Source organism: Dromiciops gliroides, chromosome 4 (genome assembly GCF_019393635.1).
Source record: "Dromiciops gliroides isolate mDroGli1 chromosome 4, mDroGli1.pri, whole genome shotgun sequence".
Classification (NCBI taxonomy): domain Eukaryota; kingdom Metazoa; phylum Chordata; class Mammalia; order Microbiotheria; family Microbiotheriidae; genus Dromiciops; species Dromiciops gliroides.
Genome location: NC_057864.1, coordinates 467,208,063 through 467,229,650, shown reverse-complemented (window position 1 = coordinate 467,229,650; position 21,588 = coordinate 467,208,063). Strand labels below are relative to the sequence as shown.

At 40.5% G+C, this 21,588-nt stretch overlaps 1 protein-coding gene across 3 annotated transcripts in view; it reads right to left on the bottom strand.

Annotated features, from left to right (window-relative positions):
* Positions 1-21,588, bottom strand: part of RAP1GAP2 (RAP1 GTPase activating protein 2) — a 298,254-nt gene that overhangs the window by 275,220 nt on the left and 1,446 nt on the right. For all 3 annotated transcript variants that reach the window (XR_006356225.1, XR_006356224.1, XM_043999908.1), the window contains exon 2: positions 16,507-16,623. Coding sequence is in view for 1 of the 3 variants with exons in the window: in XM_043999908.1 (XP_043855843.1) it covers positions 16,507-16,623 (117 nt within the window). In the remaining 2 variants the exon portion in view is untranslated. The remainder of the gene's footprint in view (positions 1-16,506; positions 16,624-21,588) is intronic.

The window sequence follows — 21,588 nt, the reverse complement described above, 5'->3', positions numbered from 1 at the left end:
GGTGTGGGGGCTTTTTACTTTACTGATAGAAAATCAAGGGCTTCAGAAGAGAAAGGCAGATTTGGGAACCGAACAAATGGTTGTGAACACGGTGTCTGAGGATGAGATTTGGATTTCTGAAGCGCTATACTTTAAGAGATGGGAATTACAGGCTCTTGCCTGGCTATAGACTCTTTTTGGGGGGGGGTTGTTTTTGTTTTGGTTTTTTTGGTTTTTTGAGGGGCAATGGGGGTTAAGTGACTTGCCCAGGGTCACACAGCTAGTAAGTGTCAAGTGTCTGAGGCTGGATTTGAACTCAGGTACTCCTGAATCCAGAGCCAGTGCTTTATCCACTGCGCCGCCTAGCTGCCCCCCTGGCTGTAGACTCTTACTAGCTGTGTGACTTTGAGCAGGTCACTTAACCTCTGTCCTCCTCAGTTTCCCCATATGTAAAATGGGGATAATAGTATTTACCTTCCTGCGTTGTGGGGGCAAAATGAGTTAAGTATTATACAAATGCTGTTGTCTTAGAATTTTGGTGAAGAAATCTGACAGTTCTCAGCAGTCATACATATTATAGCATCAGCTGCACAATTGCACAGAGTATAGGTAATAAACAAGGAACCAAGAAAAATTAGAGATCTCAACATGGGGAAATAAATTTAGCCTCAGAGATTTCACTAAGTCTTAACAGCATGTGACTTAAGAATGGAATATGGCTTTTAAAGGACATACCTTAGTCAAAAGGAGTAAAAGGGACAGTGCAGTAACATTGAATGTTAAGAACACACACTCTAGAGCACCAGCCCTGGAGTCAGGAGTACCTGAGTTCAAATCTGGCCTCAGACACTTAACACTTACTAGCTGTGTGACCCTAGGCAAGTCACTTAACCCCAATTGCCTCACCAAAAAAAAAAAAAAAAAGAACTCACACTCATTAGAAATCAATGGAAGAAGAAGTAGGCATGATATTGTAGTAGTACTAGTACTATATATGGGTATCCCAAAAGTCTCAGTGCCATTTTAAGCTATTAAAGCTTAAGTTAAATGCTAAATACCATTCCCCTAGAAGAAGGAAATGGATAAATTCAGGGCACAGATCACAAATCAGGTATGCAGGCATATGGAAGGCAGAAGGAGAGCTTCAATTATCCAAACTTAATACTGGAGTTCTCTCTCTGCTCAAATCAGAGCAGCTGATAAATCCTTGGCTTGCCTCAATGAAAATGTCCTTCTTCAAAAGGCAGAGGAAGTAACAAAGGGAACTGCTTTTCTAGACCTAATTTTGACCAAGAAAGGAGAACTGGTTAACAAAGCAAAATTGATGGGCATCTTGGGAGGAAATGACCATTCTCTCTTAGAACTCATGATAGGTAAAGAAGGGTATGCCCAATATAGACTCATGGGCATGTGTGCATGTGGCACAAACACACACACACACACATACAATCTAGAGAATGGATCTCAAAGAATTCAGCAAAATGAAAAGTAAAGTCTCATGGCCTATAGAGGAAATCAGTCTAAGCTGGATGGGATGAGCTCAAGAATAAAATTCCAACAACCCAAGTACAGACAATTTTAATAGGAAAGAAAAGGGTGAACTATCTAAAGAGATCAATGTGGATACCTGGGGTAACATGTTACCAACTTAGATTTTTTTTAATGTATAGGAGATAGAAGCAAGGGCAGTTAGCTAAGTATGAATACTTTAGTAGCAGAGGCCTGCAAGTAGAGTATCTGGAGAACTAAAGTACAAATCAGGTGAGATCACACATATTTTTGGCTCAGAGGCAGGAGAAGCATCAAAGAAGGGATAGTGCTAATGTTTGGAGTTGATGAAACAATGATAGTGAATAATGGAGAGAAGGCAAAACTACTCAACTCCTATTTTGTTCCTATTTCTTTCTGCCAAGAACAATTTTGGTCTGGGAAATATGGAATAAGAATGGTTCATGGGGAGTTGAAATTCTCAGGCTTAGAAGAACTACATCAGGGGCAGCTAGGTGGTGCAGTGGATAAAGCACCAGCCCTGGATTCAGGAAGACCTGAGTTCAAATCTGGCCTCAGACACTTGACACTTACTAGCTGTGTGACCCTGGGCAAGTCACTTAACCCTCATTGCCCTGTAAAAAAAAGAGAGAAAGAAAGAAAGAAAGAAGGAAGGAAAGAAAGAAAGAACTATATCATAGGGTATTGAAAAAATGGATGAATGTAATTCCTGAACTACTGTTGGAGACCTTTGAAAAGTCTTTGGAGAAAGCTATCAACAAGCATATGGAAAAAATGCTCCAAGTCACTAATAATTAGAGAAATGTGAATGAAAACAATTCTGAGATTTCATCTCATAATCATCAAATTGGCAAAGATGGCAAAAATGAAAAATTCTGGAGGGTCTCTGGGAAAACAAGTACACTAACACACTAGGTGGAACTGGGAGTTGGTCCAACAAATTCTGGAAAGTAATTTGGAATTATGCCCCAAAAGTGGCTAAACTGTGCATACATACCCTTTGAACCAGAGATTCTAGCCCTAAACCCCAAAGAGATCAAAGAATGAGGGAAAGGGCTAATATTTACAAAACTATCTATAGCAGCTCCTTATTATAGCAAATAACTAGAAGATAAAGAGATACCAATTGGGGAATGGCTAAACATTAAAATATATGAATAGAATAGAATATTATTGCACTGTAAGAAATGATTTTTTTAAAAGGATGGCTTAGGGGGAAACCTAGAAAGTGAAATGAGTAGAACCAGAAGAACAAATTATAGAATAATAGTAATGTCATAAAGACAAACTTTGAAAGGTCTGAGAAATTTGCTCAAAGCAATTGTGATTTCAGAAGACTCGATGAAATATGCTTACCCCTGACAGAGAGGTGGTGGATTGAAATTGCAGAATGAGAAGTACATTTTGACACAACAAATGTGGGAATTTGTTCTGCTTTACTGTGCATATTTGTTCAAAAAAGGTTTTGTCTTTCTTTTTTCTCAGTCAGGGTAAGGGATAGTGAGGGAGAGAGGTGCTAGAGATATGACCAACAAAAAAAAAGAGAGAGGAAAAAAAAAAGTAAAGAGGGTCATCAAAACATGTTTTTGAATCTCAAAGAAAAGAAGGAAGGCCTGCAGGAATCACAGAAAAGCTGCACAATTTTGAAAGTTACCATTTGAATTTATTATTTAAAACTAGTAAAACGTTAAATTTTACTCACATACAGATGCACCAAGACTTTTAGGACACTTTGTATACTTAAAAAGAAAAGCAAGTTGTACATAATAGCCACGTGCGGTTTTGTGAACAACCCCCTCTCTTTCTGTTCTCATATTTATTAATGTTTGTTAAGTTTGGAATCTTTTTAAATGGATAGAAAAAAAGAAAAATCATGTAGAACAGGGAACATTGCAAGAGCAGAAATGGATAAATGTCCTAATTTCTTTTTTATTATTAAACTTTTGACATTTTTTTTATTAAGTTTGTTTTTTTTTTTTTAGTGAGGCAATTGGGGTTAAGTGACTTGCCCAGGGTCACACAGCTAGTAAGTGTTAAGTGTCTGAGGCCGGATTTGAACTCAGGTACTCCTGACTCCAGGACCAGTGCTCTATCCACTGCGCCACCTAGCTGCCCCCTAAACTTTTGACATTTAAAAAAAAAAATTTCAGTTCTGAATTCTCTCCCTCCCTATCACCCCTTCCCACCAAGAAGGCAAGCAATGTTATCAATCATATATGTGAAATCTCACATTCACTATCTCTCTCTCTCTCTCTCTCTCTCACACACACACACACAAAATAAAGTGAAAAAAATCTATACTTCAATTTGCACTCAGAGTTCATCCTGTCTTTATCTGAAAGTGGACAGCAATTTTTCATCTTGAGTCCTTTGGAATTGTCTTAGATTCTTGAATTGATCAGAGTAACTAAGTCATTCACAATTTATAATTACAATATTGCTGTTACTATGTAAAATGGACAACCTGTTCTGCTCACTTCACTTTGTATCAGTTCATATAGACATTCCCATGTTTCTCATTTCTTACAGCACAATAAGTACTTCATTGCAGTAACATGCCACAACTTTTTCAGCCATTTTCCAACCATCTTCCAATTGGTGGGCATTTCCTCAATTTCCAATTCTTTGCCACCACAAGAGTTGCTATAAATATTTTTGCACGGATAGGTCCTTTTCCTTGTTCTTTGATCTCTTTGAAAAATAGTCCTGGTAGTGGTGTTGTTGGTCAAAGGGTATGAACAGTTTTATACCTTTGGGCATAGTTCCAAGTTATTCTCCCCTATTTTCCCTCATCCCTTCCAGAATTTGTCATTTCAGATAGGTATGAGGCGGTACCTCAGAGTTCTTTTAATTTGCATTTCTCTAATCAATAATGATTTACATTGTTTTTCTAAAATTTGACTAGAGACAGCTTTGAATTCCTCTTCGGAAAACTGCCTGTTCATATCCCTTGACAATTTATCTTTTTGTTGTTGTTGTTGGGGCAATGAAGGTTAAGTGACTTGCCCAGGGTCACACACCTAGTAAGTGTCAAGTGTCTGAGGTCGAATTTGAACTCAGGTCTTCCTGAATCCAGGGCCAGTAAGTACTTTATCCACTGTACCACCTAGCCCCCCCACCCTTGACAGTTTATCAATTAAGGAATGGCTCTTATTTTTATTTGACTCAGTTTGCTATAATTTGAGAAAAGAGGCCCTTATTAGAGAAACTTAATGTAATCTTTTATATTACTTTGTCTATGATACCCTTTGTCAAAATGAAGTTTTCTTGATTATCCCTTTTAATTAAGTCTATTTTGCTTTTGATTTGTGATTGCTATGTCTGCCTTTTTTACTTCAGCTGAAGGATAATAGATTCTGTTCCATCTCCTTATTTTAACTGTCTATTTTCTGTTTCAAGTGTATCTCTTGTAAACAGCATATTGTTGAATTCAGGTTTCTAATTCATTTTGCTATCTGCTTTCATTTTATGGGTGAGTTCATCCCATTCACGTTCACAGTTATGATTACTGTGTATTTCCCTCCATTCTGTTTTCTTCTGTTTATCCTTCTCTCTCTTTTTGTCCTATCCCTCCTCAAAAGTTGCTTCTAACCACTGCCTCCCTTAATTTGCTTTCCTTTTATCATCACCCCTTTCTCTTATTCTCTTCCCCTCCTATTTCCCTGCCAGGTAAGATAAATTTCTATACCCAACTGAGTGTGTAGATAAATATAGATATAGATATTCTTCCCTCTTTGAATCAATTCTGATGAGTGAGGTACATGTATTGTCCGCCACCCTTTCCCCCTCCACTATAAAAGCTCTTCTTTGAGTGCCTCTTTGTACTTCTCACTTCCCCTTCTCCCAGTACATCCATTTTTCACCCCTTCATTTTTAAAAATCACCCCAACATAAGTGACTCACTCCTGTACCCTCTCTCTATGTAGATGCCTTACAACTGTCCTAATAATGATAAAGATCTTAGGAATTATGTGTATCATCTTTCAATATAGGAATCTAAACAGTTGTTATGCTTCTCCTGAGTCTTGTGTTTGAGTGCCATTTTCTATTCAGCTCTGATCTTTTCATAAGGAAAATGCTTGAAAGTCTTCCATTTCATTAAATGTCCATTTCCCACCCTGGAAGTATTATACTCAGTTTTGCTGAGTAGGTTATTCTTGGTTGTAATCCTTTATCCTCTGGAATATCATATCCCAAGCCCTACTCTCCTTTAACATGGAAGCTGTAATTCTCCACATCCAGAAAAAATAATTATGGATTCTGAATGCAGATTGAACCATACAGTTTCTACTTTGGGGCTGTTTTTCTTTTTCCTTCTTTTTTGAGGTTTTTCCCTTGTGCTCTGATTGTTCTTTCACAATCTGACTAATGTAGAAATATGTTTAATGTGATTGTACATCTATAACCTATATCAGATTGCTTTCTGTCTTGAGGAGGGTGGAGGGGAGGAAAGGTGGGAGAAAAAATTTGGAACTAAAAATCCTATGAAAACAAATGTTGAAAACAATCCTTACATGTAAGTAGAAAATAATAAAATACTTTTAAAAAAACAACATGGAAGTCACTAAATCTTTTATCTCTACTATGGCCCCACAATATTCAAATTATTTCTTCCTGACTGCTTGCAATATTTATTCCTTGACCTGGAAGCTCCGGAATTTGGCTATAATATTCCTGGGAGTTTTCATTTTGCAATCTCTTTCAGGAGGTGATTGGTGTATTCTTTCAATTTCTATCTTATCCCCTGGATCTAGCTTATCAAGGCAGTTTTCCTTCATAATTTTTTGAAATATGAAGTCCAGGATCTTTTTTATCATAGCTTTAATGTAGTCCAATAATTCTTAAATTCTTTCTCCTTGATCTATTTTCTAAGTCAGTTGTTTTTCCAATGAGATATTTCACATTTTCTTCTATTTTTCCATTCTTTTGATTTTGTTTGATTGTTTCTTGAAGTCTCATAGAGTTATTAGTTTCTACTTGCCCAATTCTAATTTTAATTTGTAATTTTTTTTTTTGGTGAGGAAATTGGGGTTAAGTGACTTGCTCAGGGTCACACAGCCAGTGTTAAGTGTCTGAGGCCGGATTTGAACTCAGGTCCTCCTGACTCCAGGGACGGTGCTCTATCCACTGTGCCATCTAGCTGCCCTCCCCCAATTCTAATTTTTAAGAAATTATTTTCTTCAGTGAACTTTTTTTTGTGAGGCAGTTGGGGTTAAGTGACTTGCCCAGGGTCACATAGGTAGTAAGTGTCAAGTGTCTGAAGCCGGATTTGAACTCAGGTCCTTGTGACTCCAGGGCTGGTGCTCTATCCACTGCTCCATCTAGCTGCCCCTCAGTGAACTTTTAATAGTCCAATTTTTTGTGTATATTTTTAAATGTTTTCTTAATTTTCTTCTTAAAAATAATAATAATAATAATAAACATTTTTATTTAAAGTTTTGAGTTCCAAATTCTATCCCTCCTTCCTTCCTTCTGCCCCCCACCTGAGGCAGTAAGCAATGAAATATGTTATACATGTACAATTATGTAAAACATTATCATATTAGTAATTTTGTATAAGAAAACTTGAATAAAAGAAAAAAATGAAAGAAAGTGAAAAATAGCAACTTTCAGTCTGTGTTCCATCAATATCAGTTTTTTCTTTGGAGGCAGATAATATGTTTCATCAATAGTCCTTTGGGATTGTCTTGGATCATTGTATTGCTGAGTCATTCACAGTTCTTCACTGAACAATATTGCTATTCTTCAGTGAGCTTTTGTACCCTTTTTTCCATTTGGCCAATTCTGCTTTTAAAGGAGTTCTTTTCTTCAGTCAATTTTTGTGTCTTGTTTTACCATTAAGCCAATTCTGGTTTTTAAGGTATTATTTTCTTCAGTACTTTTGTGCCTCTTTTACCAAGCTTTTAATTCTCTTTTCATAATTTTCTTGCATTGCTCATATTTCTTTTCCCAATTTTTCCTCTATCACTCTTAGCTTTTTCTTTAACACTTTCGGGAATTCTTGCTGACCTTGTGTCCAATTAGCATTTTTCTTTGAGACTTTACTTGTAGCTGTTTTCACATTGTTTTCTTCTAAGTTTATGTCTTGGTATTCCCTCCCACTGTATAGGTTTTTTTTTGTTTGTTTGTTTGTTTTTACATATAAGGTATTTTATTTTTTCCATTACATGTAAAGATAGTTCTCAACTTTTGTTTATACAAGCTTTACAATTTCAGATTTTTCTCCCTCCCCTCCCTCCCCCCCTCCCCTAGACAGCAGGTAATCTGATATAGGTTATATCTATATATCATATCCATATCCATATAGATAGATAGATAGATACACACATATATATACACTGTATAGTTTTTTATAGTCAAGTTCTTTTTATTGTTGTTTGCTCATTTTTCCAGCCTAACTTTTGACTTTGAAGTTTATGTTAAAGTTGAGCTGTTCACCTGGAGGTGTAGAGGCACTATCCCAGGCTTCAGGCTTTTTTGTGCTACTGTTTTCAGAGCTAGTTTTGGAGGTCTGAAAGTTTTTGGTGCTTCCAAGGTGGTGTGATCTGAAAAGAGGTCTGATTACAGCTTTCCTGATTTGTGCTCTGGTGTTTACCCAGGAAAGGCTCCTGCTGCCCCACAGCTACAAGTGCTAGCACTTCTCTTGGCCCTGGAATTTGAATCATGTCCCCTGTTCTCTTGAGGTTTCAAATGCTAGTGTTTCTCTCCACCCTGGGCTTAGAGCTCCTGAAGCAGCTGTTGTCCTCCTCCAAGGCCAGCTACTGGTGCTGCTACCACATGTGATCTGGGCCATCCCTAACCTTTATGTCACAGGCCTCTCCTGAAAACCTCCTGAGTTGTCTTAGGCTGGAAAAATGTCTCACCCTAATCTCTGTTTGGCTCTGTTGCTCCAAAATTAAATTTGAGGTATTATTTTAAAGTTATTTAGAGAGGAATGTTGAGAGAGTTTGGCTGGGTTGCTGTCTTTAATCCACCATCTTGGCTCCCCCAATTTCTTTTATTAATTTGCTTTTCCTTCTTTTTTTTCTTTCTTTCTTTTTTTTTGGGGGGGGGAGGTGGGGCAATGAGAGTTAAGTGACTTGCCCAGGGTCACACAGCTAGTAAGTATCAAGTGTCTGAGGCCAGATTTGAACTTAGGTCCTCCTGAATCCAAGGTCAGTGCTTTATCCACTGCGCCACCTAGCTGCCCCCTCCCAATTTCTTTTTGAAAAGAAAATGAATGAATTTTTCAAACTTTGTTCTGATGAGTTTCACATCAATTCTTGACAAAACTCTAGGATATATTTTTAAAGAGGTGGCTTATGAATCTGTTAGCCTAACAAACTACAAGGTATTGGTAGCAATTTACATGAAACAGTCATATGGCTAGAAATATTTATTGATGGATACACCTCATCAGTAGTGCTATGGTCCATCCCTAACAGCCCAGCAGTGACAGCTCCATTCAGTATAGACAGTACCATGTCTTGGTATCTTGCCTTTTGAGGCATGCTTTGGATCCCACTAGTCCAAAACACATATTGACAAATAAAATGTTCTTCCAACACTGACCTAGCCCAGGACCCACCTTTGGGAAGAGTTTTCAGTATTCCATAGGAGGGATAGATAATGGTACCCTCCAAATATCTCTTGGGATAGTCTTGTGAAGGTACTTCAAGGGTAAGGGAAGAAAACAGAGGAATCTTGAGATATTAAGGGCATGGCACATTTTCTTTCTGGGAGTGATCTTTGAGAACTAAGGATACTTGGTATATGCCCATCACGCTAGAGAGACCTCAGACCTCATAAGATAGTCCAGGAAACTAATCTTCTACAGCTTTCTACGTGGAATCATCCCTATGCCCTGGTTCCATGAACAAGACTAAGAGAGATAAGAACAAGAGCCATTCCCCAACAAATAAATGTTCAAAAAATATAGATAAGCACTTTTCAAAATAAGAAATATAAAGCATCAACAAACATAAGAATGCTCCAAATCATTAATAAGATAAATGAAGTTTAAAAGAACTTTGAGGTTTTAGTTCATGCTCATCAGGTTGGTAAAATGACAGACGATGAAATGAAAAATGTTAGAGGGCTGTGGGAAGACAGTAACAGCAATGCACTGTTAATGGAAGTATAAATTGGTCCAACTCTCTTGGGGAAACAATTCATAATTATTCTACAAAAGTCACTAAACTATACATACTCTTTGACATAGTGATACATCTATTAGACATATACACTGGGGAGATCAAAGACAGTGAGAAAGGTATAAGATATATAAAAAGCACTAGCATTTACAGCAGTTCAAATATAGCCTCAGGCATTTTCTAGCAGTGTGACCCTGGGCAAGTGACTTCACCCTGTTTTTCTCAGGTTCCTCATGTGTCAAATGAGCTAGAGAAGGAAATGTCAAACCACCCCAGTATTTTAGCTAAGAAAACCCAGATTGAGGTCACAGAGAGTGGGACATGGCTGAAAAACAACTGAACAAAAAAACCCAAAAAAAACAACACAACCAAAAAAAATGAACAATGGCAACATTCTAACCAAAGTAATGACCCAGCATGATTCCAGAGGGCTGATGAAAAATGCACTTCCTCTCATCACAGTCAATGGAATCTAGGGTTCCTTATGACCTCCATGATTAAGTCTAACATCTTCTATTTGGTATTTAAAGCCCTTTACAACCCAGGCCCTTCACACTTTTCTGTCTTCTTATATTTTATTCCCTTCCACAAACTTTATAATCCAGACACACTTTTAAAATTAAATAAATAAATAAAAATTAAAAAACAAAAATAAAAATGGGGCAGCTAGGTGGCGCAGTGAATAGAGCACTGGCCCTGGATTCAGGAGTACCTGAGTTCAAATCCAGCCTCAGACACTTAACACTTACTAGCTGTGTGATCCTGGACAAGTAAGTCACTTAACCCCAATTGCCTCACACCAAAAACAAAACAAAACAAAAAAACCAAAAATAACAAAAAAAGTCAGATACTCCTTCCTGTTCCTCACACATGATATTCCACCTTCCATTTCCATGCCTTTGACCCTCATACCAAGCAGTGTGCTGGATTTGGGGAGGGCTGCTTGTTTAATATTCAGTGTGGACATTTACACCTCAGAAATTGGCAAATACTACAAATTAGGGCTTTATTTATTGTTTTGTTGATTGTCTAGACTTAAGAATGTGATAAATAAAATGTTAATAAGGTAGATTGGGGGGGCAACTAGGTGGTGCAGTGCATAAAGCACCAGCCCTGGATTCAGGAGGAACTGAGTTCAAATATGGCCTCAGACACTTGACACTTACTAGCTGTGTGACCCTGGGCAAGTCACTTAACCCTCAATGACCCGCGCAAAAAAAAGGTAGATTAAACCTTTTTTCTAAATAATAAACATTCTTATTTAAAGTTTTGAGTTCCAAATTTTATTCTCCCTTCCCTGAAGCAGTAAGCAATCAGATATAGGTTATACATGTATGTAGATTAAACTTAAAAGTGTGAAGTATACTATTTCCCCACTGAGAGCTGATTGTAAAACATTTACCAGTATACCTCTGCCCATACCTACAATGTCATCCTTCCTTACCTCAGATTCCTAGCTTTCCTAGCTTCCTTTAAGACTCAATTTAGGGGGCAGGTAGGTAGTGCAGTGGATAAAGCACCAGCCCTGGATTCAGGAGTACCTGAGTTCAAATCTGACCTCAGACACTTGACATTTACTAGCTGTGTGACCCTGGGCAAGTCACTTAACCCTCATTGCCCCACAAAACAAAACAAAGGAAGCATGAGCTAGAAAGGGAAGGGAAAGAAGACTGTGAGAATGGAGAAAATTGCTATTAAAGGATCTATTGGCTGGATACCAGGGGAGAACATGGCTACTAGTACTAGTACTCAACTACTGGTAACAGACTGTGGTGTTCCTCATTCCTCCTGATCTGGGATACCCAACAACAAATATCTCCAGTATTGTTAAGTGTCTCATGTAAGTCATTCCAGAAGCTTGTAACTGACACCTGCACACAGACCGCTGTTTGATAAAGGCTGATACAGAGCATTTAGAAAGAGAAGTGGGAATTACTAAGAGCCAGCAGGGGGTCATCAAAGGCAGGTCAAAAGCTCATTCCTTTTGTTAACAAGACTACTTTACTCAGAGATGAAAGGAATGCTGTGAGTCTGATATATCTGGGTTTCAGGAAGCTGTACGACAAAGCCTTTCATGTTATCTTGGTAGAAAAGGTGAGGTCTAAGCTAGCTGATAGTACAGTCAGGTAAAATCTAATAACTGTACCCAAAGAGAGGCCAAAGAATGGGCCCATGGAAACCCAATGGAGGTCTCTAATGAAGCCCCCCAGGACCCTTGCCCTTGACCCAGTTCTGCTCAAGATTTTTATCAATGACTTGGGCAAAGGTACAAACCTCATAAGTATCACATTTGCATGTGGTCCAAATTTTGGAGGGGGGTAGCTGACATGCTGGATGACTGAGTTGAATCCAAAGAGATCCCTACAGGATAAAATCATAGGTAAAATTTGATGAAATAAAAATTTTAAAGGACAAAAGTAGAGTCCTATACTTATTTTTTAAAAGTCAGCTTGGAAAAAAAAAGTCAGCTTGGGGGGGGGGGCAGCTAGGTGGTGCAATGGATAAAGCACCAGCCCTAGATTCAGGAGGGCCTGAGTTCAAATCCAGCCTCAGACACTTGACACTTGCTAGCTACAGAGCTAGTGTGACCCTGGACAGGTCACTTAACCCTCATTGCCCCGCAAAAAACAAAACAAAAATCCAAAAAGTCAGCTGCATAAATATGGAATGGGAAAGGTGCAGCTAAATAACATTTCCTAGGGAAAAAAAGACCTGTGGGTTTTAGTGTGCTGCCAACTCAGTAGAAGTCCCCAACTAGAAATGGCAGCCAAAAACCTAATGCTGTCTTGGGCAGTGTTAATGGAGTCGCAATGTCTAGAAAGGACCTTCCAGAGACTCTCTGCTGCCTCTGGTTGGCATTGAAAACCCTTTGCAATCTGGCTCCAGTCTTTCTTTCCAGGTTTATTTATTCCTCTTCTTCACTCACACACACACACACACACACACACACACACACACACACACACTACCATCCAGCTAAGCTGACCTTCTTTCAGCTCCTCACACACAACATTCCATCTCATCCCTCTGTCCCTTTGCCTACACTGTCCTCCATGTCTCTGGAAGGGTGTTCTGATGGGCTTCTAGCCTGATCTAGACCCACCATGCTTTGACTCTCAGATCATCTTCATGCAGCCCACCCACTGCCTTCATTTCTGCCTCCAGCTGTGGCAAATGTAATAAAATCAATGCTACTCTTCCAGTAAAGAACACACCAACCAACTGCTCTATGACTCCAATCCCCATCACTGTGACTTCTCTGACCCCAGCGCCCCTCTCCCTGGCTATCACTTTCTTATCTGAGTCATCTTTTGTTTGTTTGTTTGTTTGTTTTGTTTTGTTTTTGCGGGTCAATGACAGTTAAGTCATATGTGTCATCTTAACCCATTGGAACGTAAGCTCTTTGAGGGCAGGGTCTGTGGGGTTTTTTAAAAATGTGTATCCCAAGCACTTAGTGCACAGTGCCTGGCACTCGCTAAGTACTTAATAAATTCTTTTAAATTCTTCATTTTATTTCCTTCTTTCCTTCCTTTCCTCCCTTCCTTTCTCTCTCTTTTTCTTTCTACCTTCCTTCCTCCCTCCTTCCCTTTATTTCTTCCTTCTTCCCTCCTTTCCCTTCTCCCTCTTCAATTCTCTTTTTCTTCCTTCCTTTCTTTGGCTCTTTTTTTCATTATTTCTTTCTCTTTCTTTCATCTCTCCCTCCTTCCTTCCTTCCTTTCTTTTGTTCTTTCTTCCCCTCTCTCTCCCTCTCTTTCTCTCTCTGTCTGTTTCTCCTCTGTCTCTGCCTCTGCTTCTGTCCCTCTCTGTATGTATGTCTGTCTCTGTGACTCTGTTTCTGATTCTCTGTCTCTGTCTCTTTCTGTCTGTCTCTGTCTCTGTCTCTCTATCTCTCTTTGTTTCTCTCTCCCTCTCTCCCCTAAGCACAGAAAAGGGACCAGATACAGAGGTGTTAAATTAACTGTGAAACATAAGGTCAGGACAGGTGATCCTTTTATAAGGTGCAAATTGGTTCTCTGAGTGAATCAGAAGGAAGTTCAATAAGATTGAAGTGATGGCCCACACCTCCAGGTGATTTTTTTTAAAAGTCAGTCCATCTGGGTCCAGGAGACAGACTGAAGAACCTGGCTACTAACAGGATAGCTGGGAAAAGGTAAACGCCCCAAAGAAAATGGATCAGAACTCTGCGAGTGCAGCTGCCTTGGCCAATCAGAAGGAGGTATGTCCAGACAGAAATTTTGCTGCTACATCCACCCCTTCAGCCCTACTACAGACCACAAGATGGTCATAATGTGCCTCCCTTCAGATACATTTACCTTTCTTTATTTTTAATGTTTACTTTGTTAGTATAAATTATATTAACCACCAGCATCTTTTAGTGGAGCATATTTAATGATAATATAGTTGGGAGAGGCAGCTAGGTGGCATAGTGGATAGAGCACCTGCCCTGGAGTCAGGAGGATCTGAGTTCAAATCCGGCCTCAGACACTTGACCCTTACTAGCTGTGTGACCCTGGACAAGTCACTTAACCTCAATTGCCTCACAAAAAAGAAGAAGAAGAAGAAGAAGAAGAAGAAGAAGAAGAAGAAGAAGAAGAAGAAGAAGAAGAAGACAATATAGTTGGGAGCAGTACATCTAACACTAATGTGTTTTGCCAGAGGCACTTCTCTGACTGGGGGCTCAGAGCTAACAACAAGATAAAGAGAATTATGGATTTTTAAAATAGTACTTGCCAGAGTGACAACAGGACAGGGTGAAGTTAGCAAAGAGGAGTCCTAGAATGAACTTGATCCCTACACCATCCCCTTACCACTGCTACACCCAGAACAAACTCCCTCAATGCTTCTCCCTCTTAGAATTTCTAGGTTCCTTCAAAGTTTAGCTCAAGTAGCATCTCCAACCAGAGGCTTTTCCTGTCCTCTCAACTGCTAGTGCCTCTCCCACCCCCAGTGATCTTATATATGTGGACTAGAGCTTTGGTATGTGCCCAGATCACCAACACTGGGGTACCCATGTGGGAGACGGTTCATGGAGAAGACTGCATTCCTTTAGCACAAGGTTGACAACAGCATCTTTCTTTTAACTGTTGTAGCTATCAGACTGGGATGCATTTGTTCTCTTTCTAGCTGCATCCAGAAGGGGTGTCACAGCATAGACACCATGAATTGAGCTGGGAGGAGGGAAAGGACTGCTTCCCCTCCCCCCTTTACTGGGCCCCATGGCCCCAGTAAATGGGTTTGGGGGGTCAGGCTGGTCTTTTATTTATCTTTTCCAGTTCTAGGCATAAATGTTGGAGTCCCTGGACAAAGACTAAAACTATGGCGAGCATGTAGGCAGGATTCCAGGCTGGATATTGCTGCCAGGCCATCGAGGAAATCCTGAGGAGCCAGGGTACCTGGGAATCGAGCCCAAGGTGGAGGGGGGGCCTTTGGAACATGTTGGAACCATGTACAAGAACTGAACTAAATTGTGAACTTAATCGCCTTCCCCTTTAGAAAGTGAAGTCGCACAAGGGTGGGGAATTATCACCCACCTCTCCCAGTTGTTGGGAGGAGGTGATATCTGTATTTTTTTCTTTGAAGTAATATTCCTAAAATTTCATTTGTTAAATGGTAGTTAAATGGAACTAAAGTGTAGGGTCCCCTCTTAAAACTGGAGGAATACAGGGGCAGCTAGGTGGTGTAGTGTATAAAGCACCTGCCCTGTATTCAGGAGGACCTGAGTTCAAATCCAGCCTCAGACATTTGATACTTACTAGCTGTGTGACCCTGGGCAAGTTATTTAACCCTCATTGCCCCCCCCAAAAAAAGAAAATTGTAGGAATACCATTATCGGGGACTTATGCCAATGGCAGAGAGACCAAACACCCCAATCTCTACCCCTCAAGGTTATTGGAGAACCCCAGGAAAGAGATGAAACAGAACATACTTGGCTCTTATGGGGGGCAGGATAGGTACTGTTACATTTACTTTGTGTAAACATATATGTACTTGCCTTCTCTCCTGATAAAATGTAAGCAAGAACTGTCTGATTTTAATCTTCATCTCTCCGGTGCCTTACCTAGGGCTTGGCACATAGCAGTCAAAGAGAATTATAAGCTTCTTTTTTTGTTTTGTTTTTGTTTTTGTTTTGTTTTGTTTTTTGGTGAGGCAATTGGGGTTAAGTGACTTTCTCAGGGTCACACAGGTAGTAAGTGTTAAGTGTCTGAGGCTGGATTTGAACTCAGGTCCTCCTGAATACAGGGCCAGTGCTCTATCCACTGTGCCACATAGCTGCCCCAAATTGTAAGCTTCTTAGGGCCAAGGTTTTTAAAATTTTTGTCATTGCATCCACAGTCCCTAACAAAGAGCATGAACAGAAAAGACAAATAACATTGCTATGTAACTAATGCATTCATAACCCAAGTGGCTAGAACAGTGCTTAGAACAGAATAGGAGTTTAATAGATGCTTATTGACTGATTGATTGACAACAAAAAATTCATCAGGTGGTGGCTAGCCTCCCAGTCATGAGCCTCTCTGAACAAGGACCAAGCTGGTCACTGAATGACCCAAACACACTTTGTTACTGGACCTGACTCTAGCTTTTCCAAACTGACAAAACCTACCAGTGCTTGCATTCCCCAGCATGGCTTCCATGCTATGATGAGGTATTGGGACTTTGACTTACCACCCGACATGTCCTAAGAGTGGAAGAATAGCATCTTCTTGCTTTAAACATCTGTTCATTGTCATATGAGCATGAGCCTCTCTGAGGACCCTTCATCTTGTGCCCAAGGCAGTCACAAACCTTGCCTATTCCCAGTCCTGGCCTTGGACCCAGCAGCCCGGCATCGTCCCTTCCACTGGGGCTTAAATGGACAGAGCGGGGCAGCAATGGGCAGCTTTACCTGGTGGGAGACTCGAGGTCAGCTCTGCTGAGGATTCGGTGTTGCTGGGGAGTGTACAGCCACTGAAAAGCAGTCAAGGTCCTCTCTTCTATCCGGAATCGGCCTTCCCGCACATACCTGGAGGTAATAGATACAGTAAGTGGGAGGAGGTAGAGTTCAATGGCCTGGCTTCTAGTCCTGGCTTTCTCCTCTGGATTAAAGGGAGAGGAACCCCACAAGGCCCCAGAGCCAGTCACAGCCAAACACCCATCCTGGACATATGGTGGGTGAGAGACAAGGTGGGTTCTTCTCCATCATGGGCTACATCTAAGACCATAGGGCATAGTGGAAAGACCACTAGACCAAGGATTATCCTTGTGCCAACTAACTCCACTATATGCCCTCAAGCAAGTTGGGCCTCCTCTCTGGGCCTCATCTCAGTTTCTTCATCCAGAAAATGAAGGGGCTGGACAATTGATGGTGCTCTGGGGTCCTATCAGCTCAATGACTTTTCTTTATTTTTGGTTTGGTTTTTGGTTTTTTTGGTGAGGCAATTGGGGTTAAGTGACTTGCCCAGGGTCACACAGCTAGTAAGTGTCAAGTGTCTGAGGCCGAATTTGAACTCAGGTCCTCCTGACTCCAGGGCTGGTGCTTTATCCACTGCACCACCTAGCTGCCCCCTCAATGACTTTTTATGAACCCCAGGCTCTCCTTCTTTTTAAGGTCTCTCCTCTAAGGAGCCTCCTCATTCACCAAAGGTAGTCAGGGAGTTACATGATTCCCAGTCCCAATAATATTTTGGGGGAGAGGGAGGAGGGGACAGTGCCTAAACCATATGAATGGAGAAATTTCAGGCACCATGGACCTAACAACAGGGTACATATTTCTGAGCCAAAGAGGTCAATTTCTGAGCTCTCAAGTTGTCAATGATTTCAATCTGCCAAGCCATGAAGCTTTTCCTAATTGTCTCCGGCTTCTAGCATAGCACCCTCCCCCCACCAAATTTATCTTACATGTATTTGGTATACATGTTGTGTACACTTACTTATATTTGTACATTGCCTCCCTTGAGAGAATGTAAATCCCTTGAAGGCAGGGACTGTTTCCTTTAGTACAAGCCCTCATTACTTCAGCCCACCTCTCATTATAATATTCATTTTTTCATTAATTGCTAACCAATCAGAGTTGATTGCTGGGGGCAGCTAGGTGGTGCAGTGGATAGAGCACCTGCCCTGGATTCGGGATGACCTGAGTTCAAATCTGGCCTCAGACACTTAACACTTACTAGCTGTGTGACCCTGGGCAAGTCACTTAACCCTCATTGCCCCACCCAAAAAAAAAAAAGAGTTAAAAAAAAAAAAAGAAAAGAAAAGAAAAAAGGGGCAGCTAGATGGCGCAGTGGATAGAGCACCGGCCCTGGAGTCAGGAGTACCTGAGTTCAAATCTGGCCTCAGACACTTAACACTTACTAGCTGTGTGACCCTGGGCAAGTCACTTAACCCCAATTGCCTCACTGGAAAAAAAAAAAAAGAGTTGATTGCTGCCAGTTGAAGACACCCATTCTTCCAAGGGCATATAAGCATTGAGAGGCCTCCATGAGGGGTATTTTGATTTAAGAGAGGTGTCCAAATGACCGTTCTTTTATTAATTATTATGTCTCTCAAACTTTTTATAAGTCACAGCATTTAAAGCCCTTCTACCTTCTTACCCAGGTAGGTGGCACAGTGGATAGAAGAGTACCCAGCCTGGAATCAGGAAGATTTGAGTTCAAAACCTGCTTCAGACACTTACTAGCTGGGTGACCCTGGGCATGTCCCTTAACCCTGTTTGCCTCAGTTTCTTCATATGTCAAATGATCTGGAGAAGGAAATAGCAAAACTGCTCCAGGATCTTTGCCAAGAAAACCCCAAATGGGGTGATGAAGAGTCAAACAGGACTGAAAAATGACTGAACAACACTTTGTTATTTTCCAGTAACTGCCATTCAGCTACACTGGTCTTTTTACTATTATGTCTTGTATGGCCACGGTTGTCTACCTGTTGTCTCTCCCATTTTAATGTGAGCCCCTTGAGGGCAGGGACTGGTTTTGCCTTTCTTTGCATTGCAAGTTGCTAGCATAAAGTAGTTAATGCTTGCTGATTGGTTGATTGTCCAAAGACTTGCAGGGCTGACCTCTTCTAAACAGAGCAAGTTCAGCCTGCCTTTTCCCCTGTGTCTCCAGGATGGGTGTTTGGGTTATGGCTGGTTCTGAACAGAGTAACTGTATCCCATGTCTTTGAAGTCTTATTACAGCACAAATCGAGACAGAGCCTCCATGGGATCTCGCTAATAGAATTATGAGCTAGAAGGGTTCTTAAATTTCAACTAGTGCATCCCCATCATTTTACAGTGGCTCAGAAAAGACAAGTGATTTGCCCAAGGTAACAGAGCTAGGAGGTAGACTGGGAGTCTGCTGGAGCCGGCTCAAGACAAAGGTAAAAGGTTAAATCTTCAGTATACGCATTTGCACCTCAGAAAATGGCAAACCTACAGCTCAGGACTTGATTTATTGTTTTATTGATCGTCTAGACTTTAAAAAGTATTACTAATGTAGATTAAACTTAACAGAACATTTGAATACACCCCCCCCTTGGAGATTCTGGTTGTTAAACATTTACCAACACCCCCCTGTATTACCCTATAAATATTGCTTGAGCTCAGCAGGACTTCAGGAAAAGGCTCAGGGAATGAAGTCATCACCAGACTGGCGGCTTGGTGACTATAAGCTAATGATGAATGTAACAAGCATGACAATGATCGATTGATGGTCATAATAACAACAAATAATAACTGATATTAATATAACACTCTAAACTTTGCAAAATTCTTTATGTCCATTATCTAATCAGAACCTCACAACACCCCTAGATATCTGTGACTTTCAACTGACAGTCTAAGACTTTCAAATATACCATGTTGTCTCATGCCCTTCAAGATAGCTGGGACAAGTATCAATATCCCTATTTTGTTGATGAGAAAACTGAGGATCAAAGAGGAAAGGTGACTCGTTCAGGGTTACATTAGAAGAACCCAGTTTCAAACCCACGTTTTCTGACTCTAAATTGAGTACTTTCTATCCCTTTGGGACGTCTTTAATTCTCCTCTCAGTCTCTTTATCAGTGTTTCTCACTTTCTGTCCTTTTTCTCTCTCTAATTCACTCTACCCATGTCTTTGAAGTATTTCTTATTAGGAAACATGATGCAATATAGTTGTTACAGAGCTGACCCCAGAATCAGAAAGATCTGGGTTCAAGGTTTGCCTCTGACACTTATTGGCTGTGTGACCCTGGGCAAGTGACTTAACTTCTTAGTGCCATAGACAACTCTCTAAAATGATGAGGTATGGGCCTGCTTTGGTATGGGAGCTTCCTCATCTAGAGTTATACCAATGAAATCACAGGTCCAGTTCTCTACCTTCATCCCTGAAAAGAAAGATGGGATAATGGATAAAGCACTGGACTGGGAATCAGGAAAATCTGGATTCAAATCCTGCCTCTGGTATTAGTTGTATGATTTGTGACAAGTCTCCTAATCTCTCTGTGAGTAACTTTCTCAGATTTATCCACTGTCAACTAATTTATAGATGGGCAGTTGGTGGAGAAATTCCCCATGTGTAGGAAATTACAATTCTCTGATGTGTTGATATTGCCAAGCAAACTTGAACTGGAGTCATAGAACATTAGTCCTGGGAAAGACTTTGGAAGCCTTCCACTCCAACTGTTTCACGTTCTAAAGAGCAGCCAAGACCTAGGAAGGGAAAGGGACTTGACCAAGGTCACAGAGGAAATTAGGAATAGAATCCAAGTCTCTTGACTTCCAGTCAAGAATTCTTTCCAAGACATGTTGCCTCATGTGTCTAAGGCCAGATGAGCTAGAATCAGAACCATAAATTTACAGTTAGATGGCATCTTAGAGGATATGTAGCCTAATTCTCTCATTTTACAGATGAGGAAACTGAGATCCAGAGAGGTTAAATGACTTGGCCAAAGCCACATATCAAGTATCTGGGGTGAAATTTGAACCCAGATCTTCTTGACTCCAACTCCAATAGAGGAAAGGAAGACAACATCCCAGGTTAAAAAGTACACAAAAGGTACATCCTCCTTTAATATTAAACTCCTTGAGAGCAGAAATTGTTTTTTTTTTTGTCTTGTATTCCTAATAGCAATACAAAGTAGGAGCTTAATTAATGCTTGTTGATTGACTGATTGATTGGATTGCTGAGAAGCCAGGGCCAATCCTACCAGGAGCTGGAAAGAAGGAAAAGGTTTGTATCTGTTGTTTCCAAAAATGAGTCTCAAGTTCTCCTACACAAGGAAGCAAGAGTTCTGTCCAATGTTCAGTTTGGAAACCACTAAGAAGAAGCCAATCATTTGTAGACAGAGGAAGATGGATAATTAAGTATAGGGTTGGACCTGTGATTTCACTGATGTAGGGTACTCAGGGACGGACAAACTCCCTCTAATAGTGAAGGTGTTTATGTTGTTCTTCAGTCATGCCTGACTCTTCCTGACCCTATTTGGGGTTTTCGTGGCAAAGATGCTAGAGGGGTTTTCTTTTGCCTTCTCCAGCTCATTTTACAGATGAGGCAACGGAGGCAAAGAGGGTGAGGTGACTTGCCCAGGATCACACAGCTAGGAAGTGTCTGAGACCGGATTTGACCTCAGAAAGATGAGTCTTCTTGACTCTAGGCCAGGTGCTCCATCCACTGCACCACCTAGCTGCCCTCCGTATGACCCTACACAAGCCTTTTACTCTCCTGGGCCTCAATTTCCTCATCTATAAAATGAAGAGTTGAACTAGATAGCTTCTGAGATCTCTTCCAGTTCCAGATCTATAATCCTAACTGAAAACAAGTTTGCTGTTGTTGTTTAAAATTGTCAATTCAAGACAGCTAGATGGCGCAGTGGATAGAGCACCGACCCTGGATTCAGGAGGACCTGAGTTCAAATCCGGCCTCAGACACTTAACACTTACTAGCTGTGTGACCCTGGGCAAGTCACTTAACCCCAATTGCCTTACTAAAAAAAAAAATAATTTTCAATTCAAGTTAATTGCATAGGG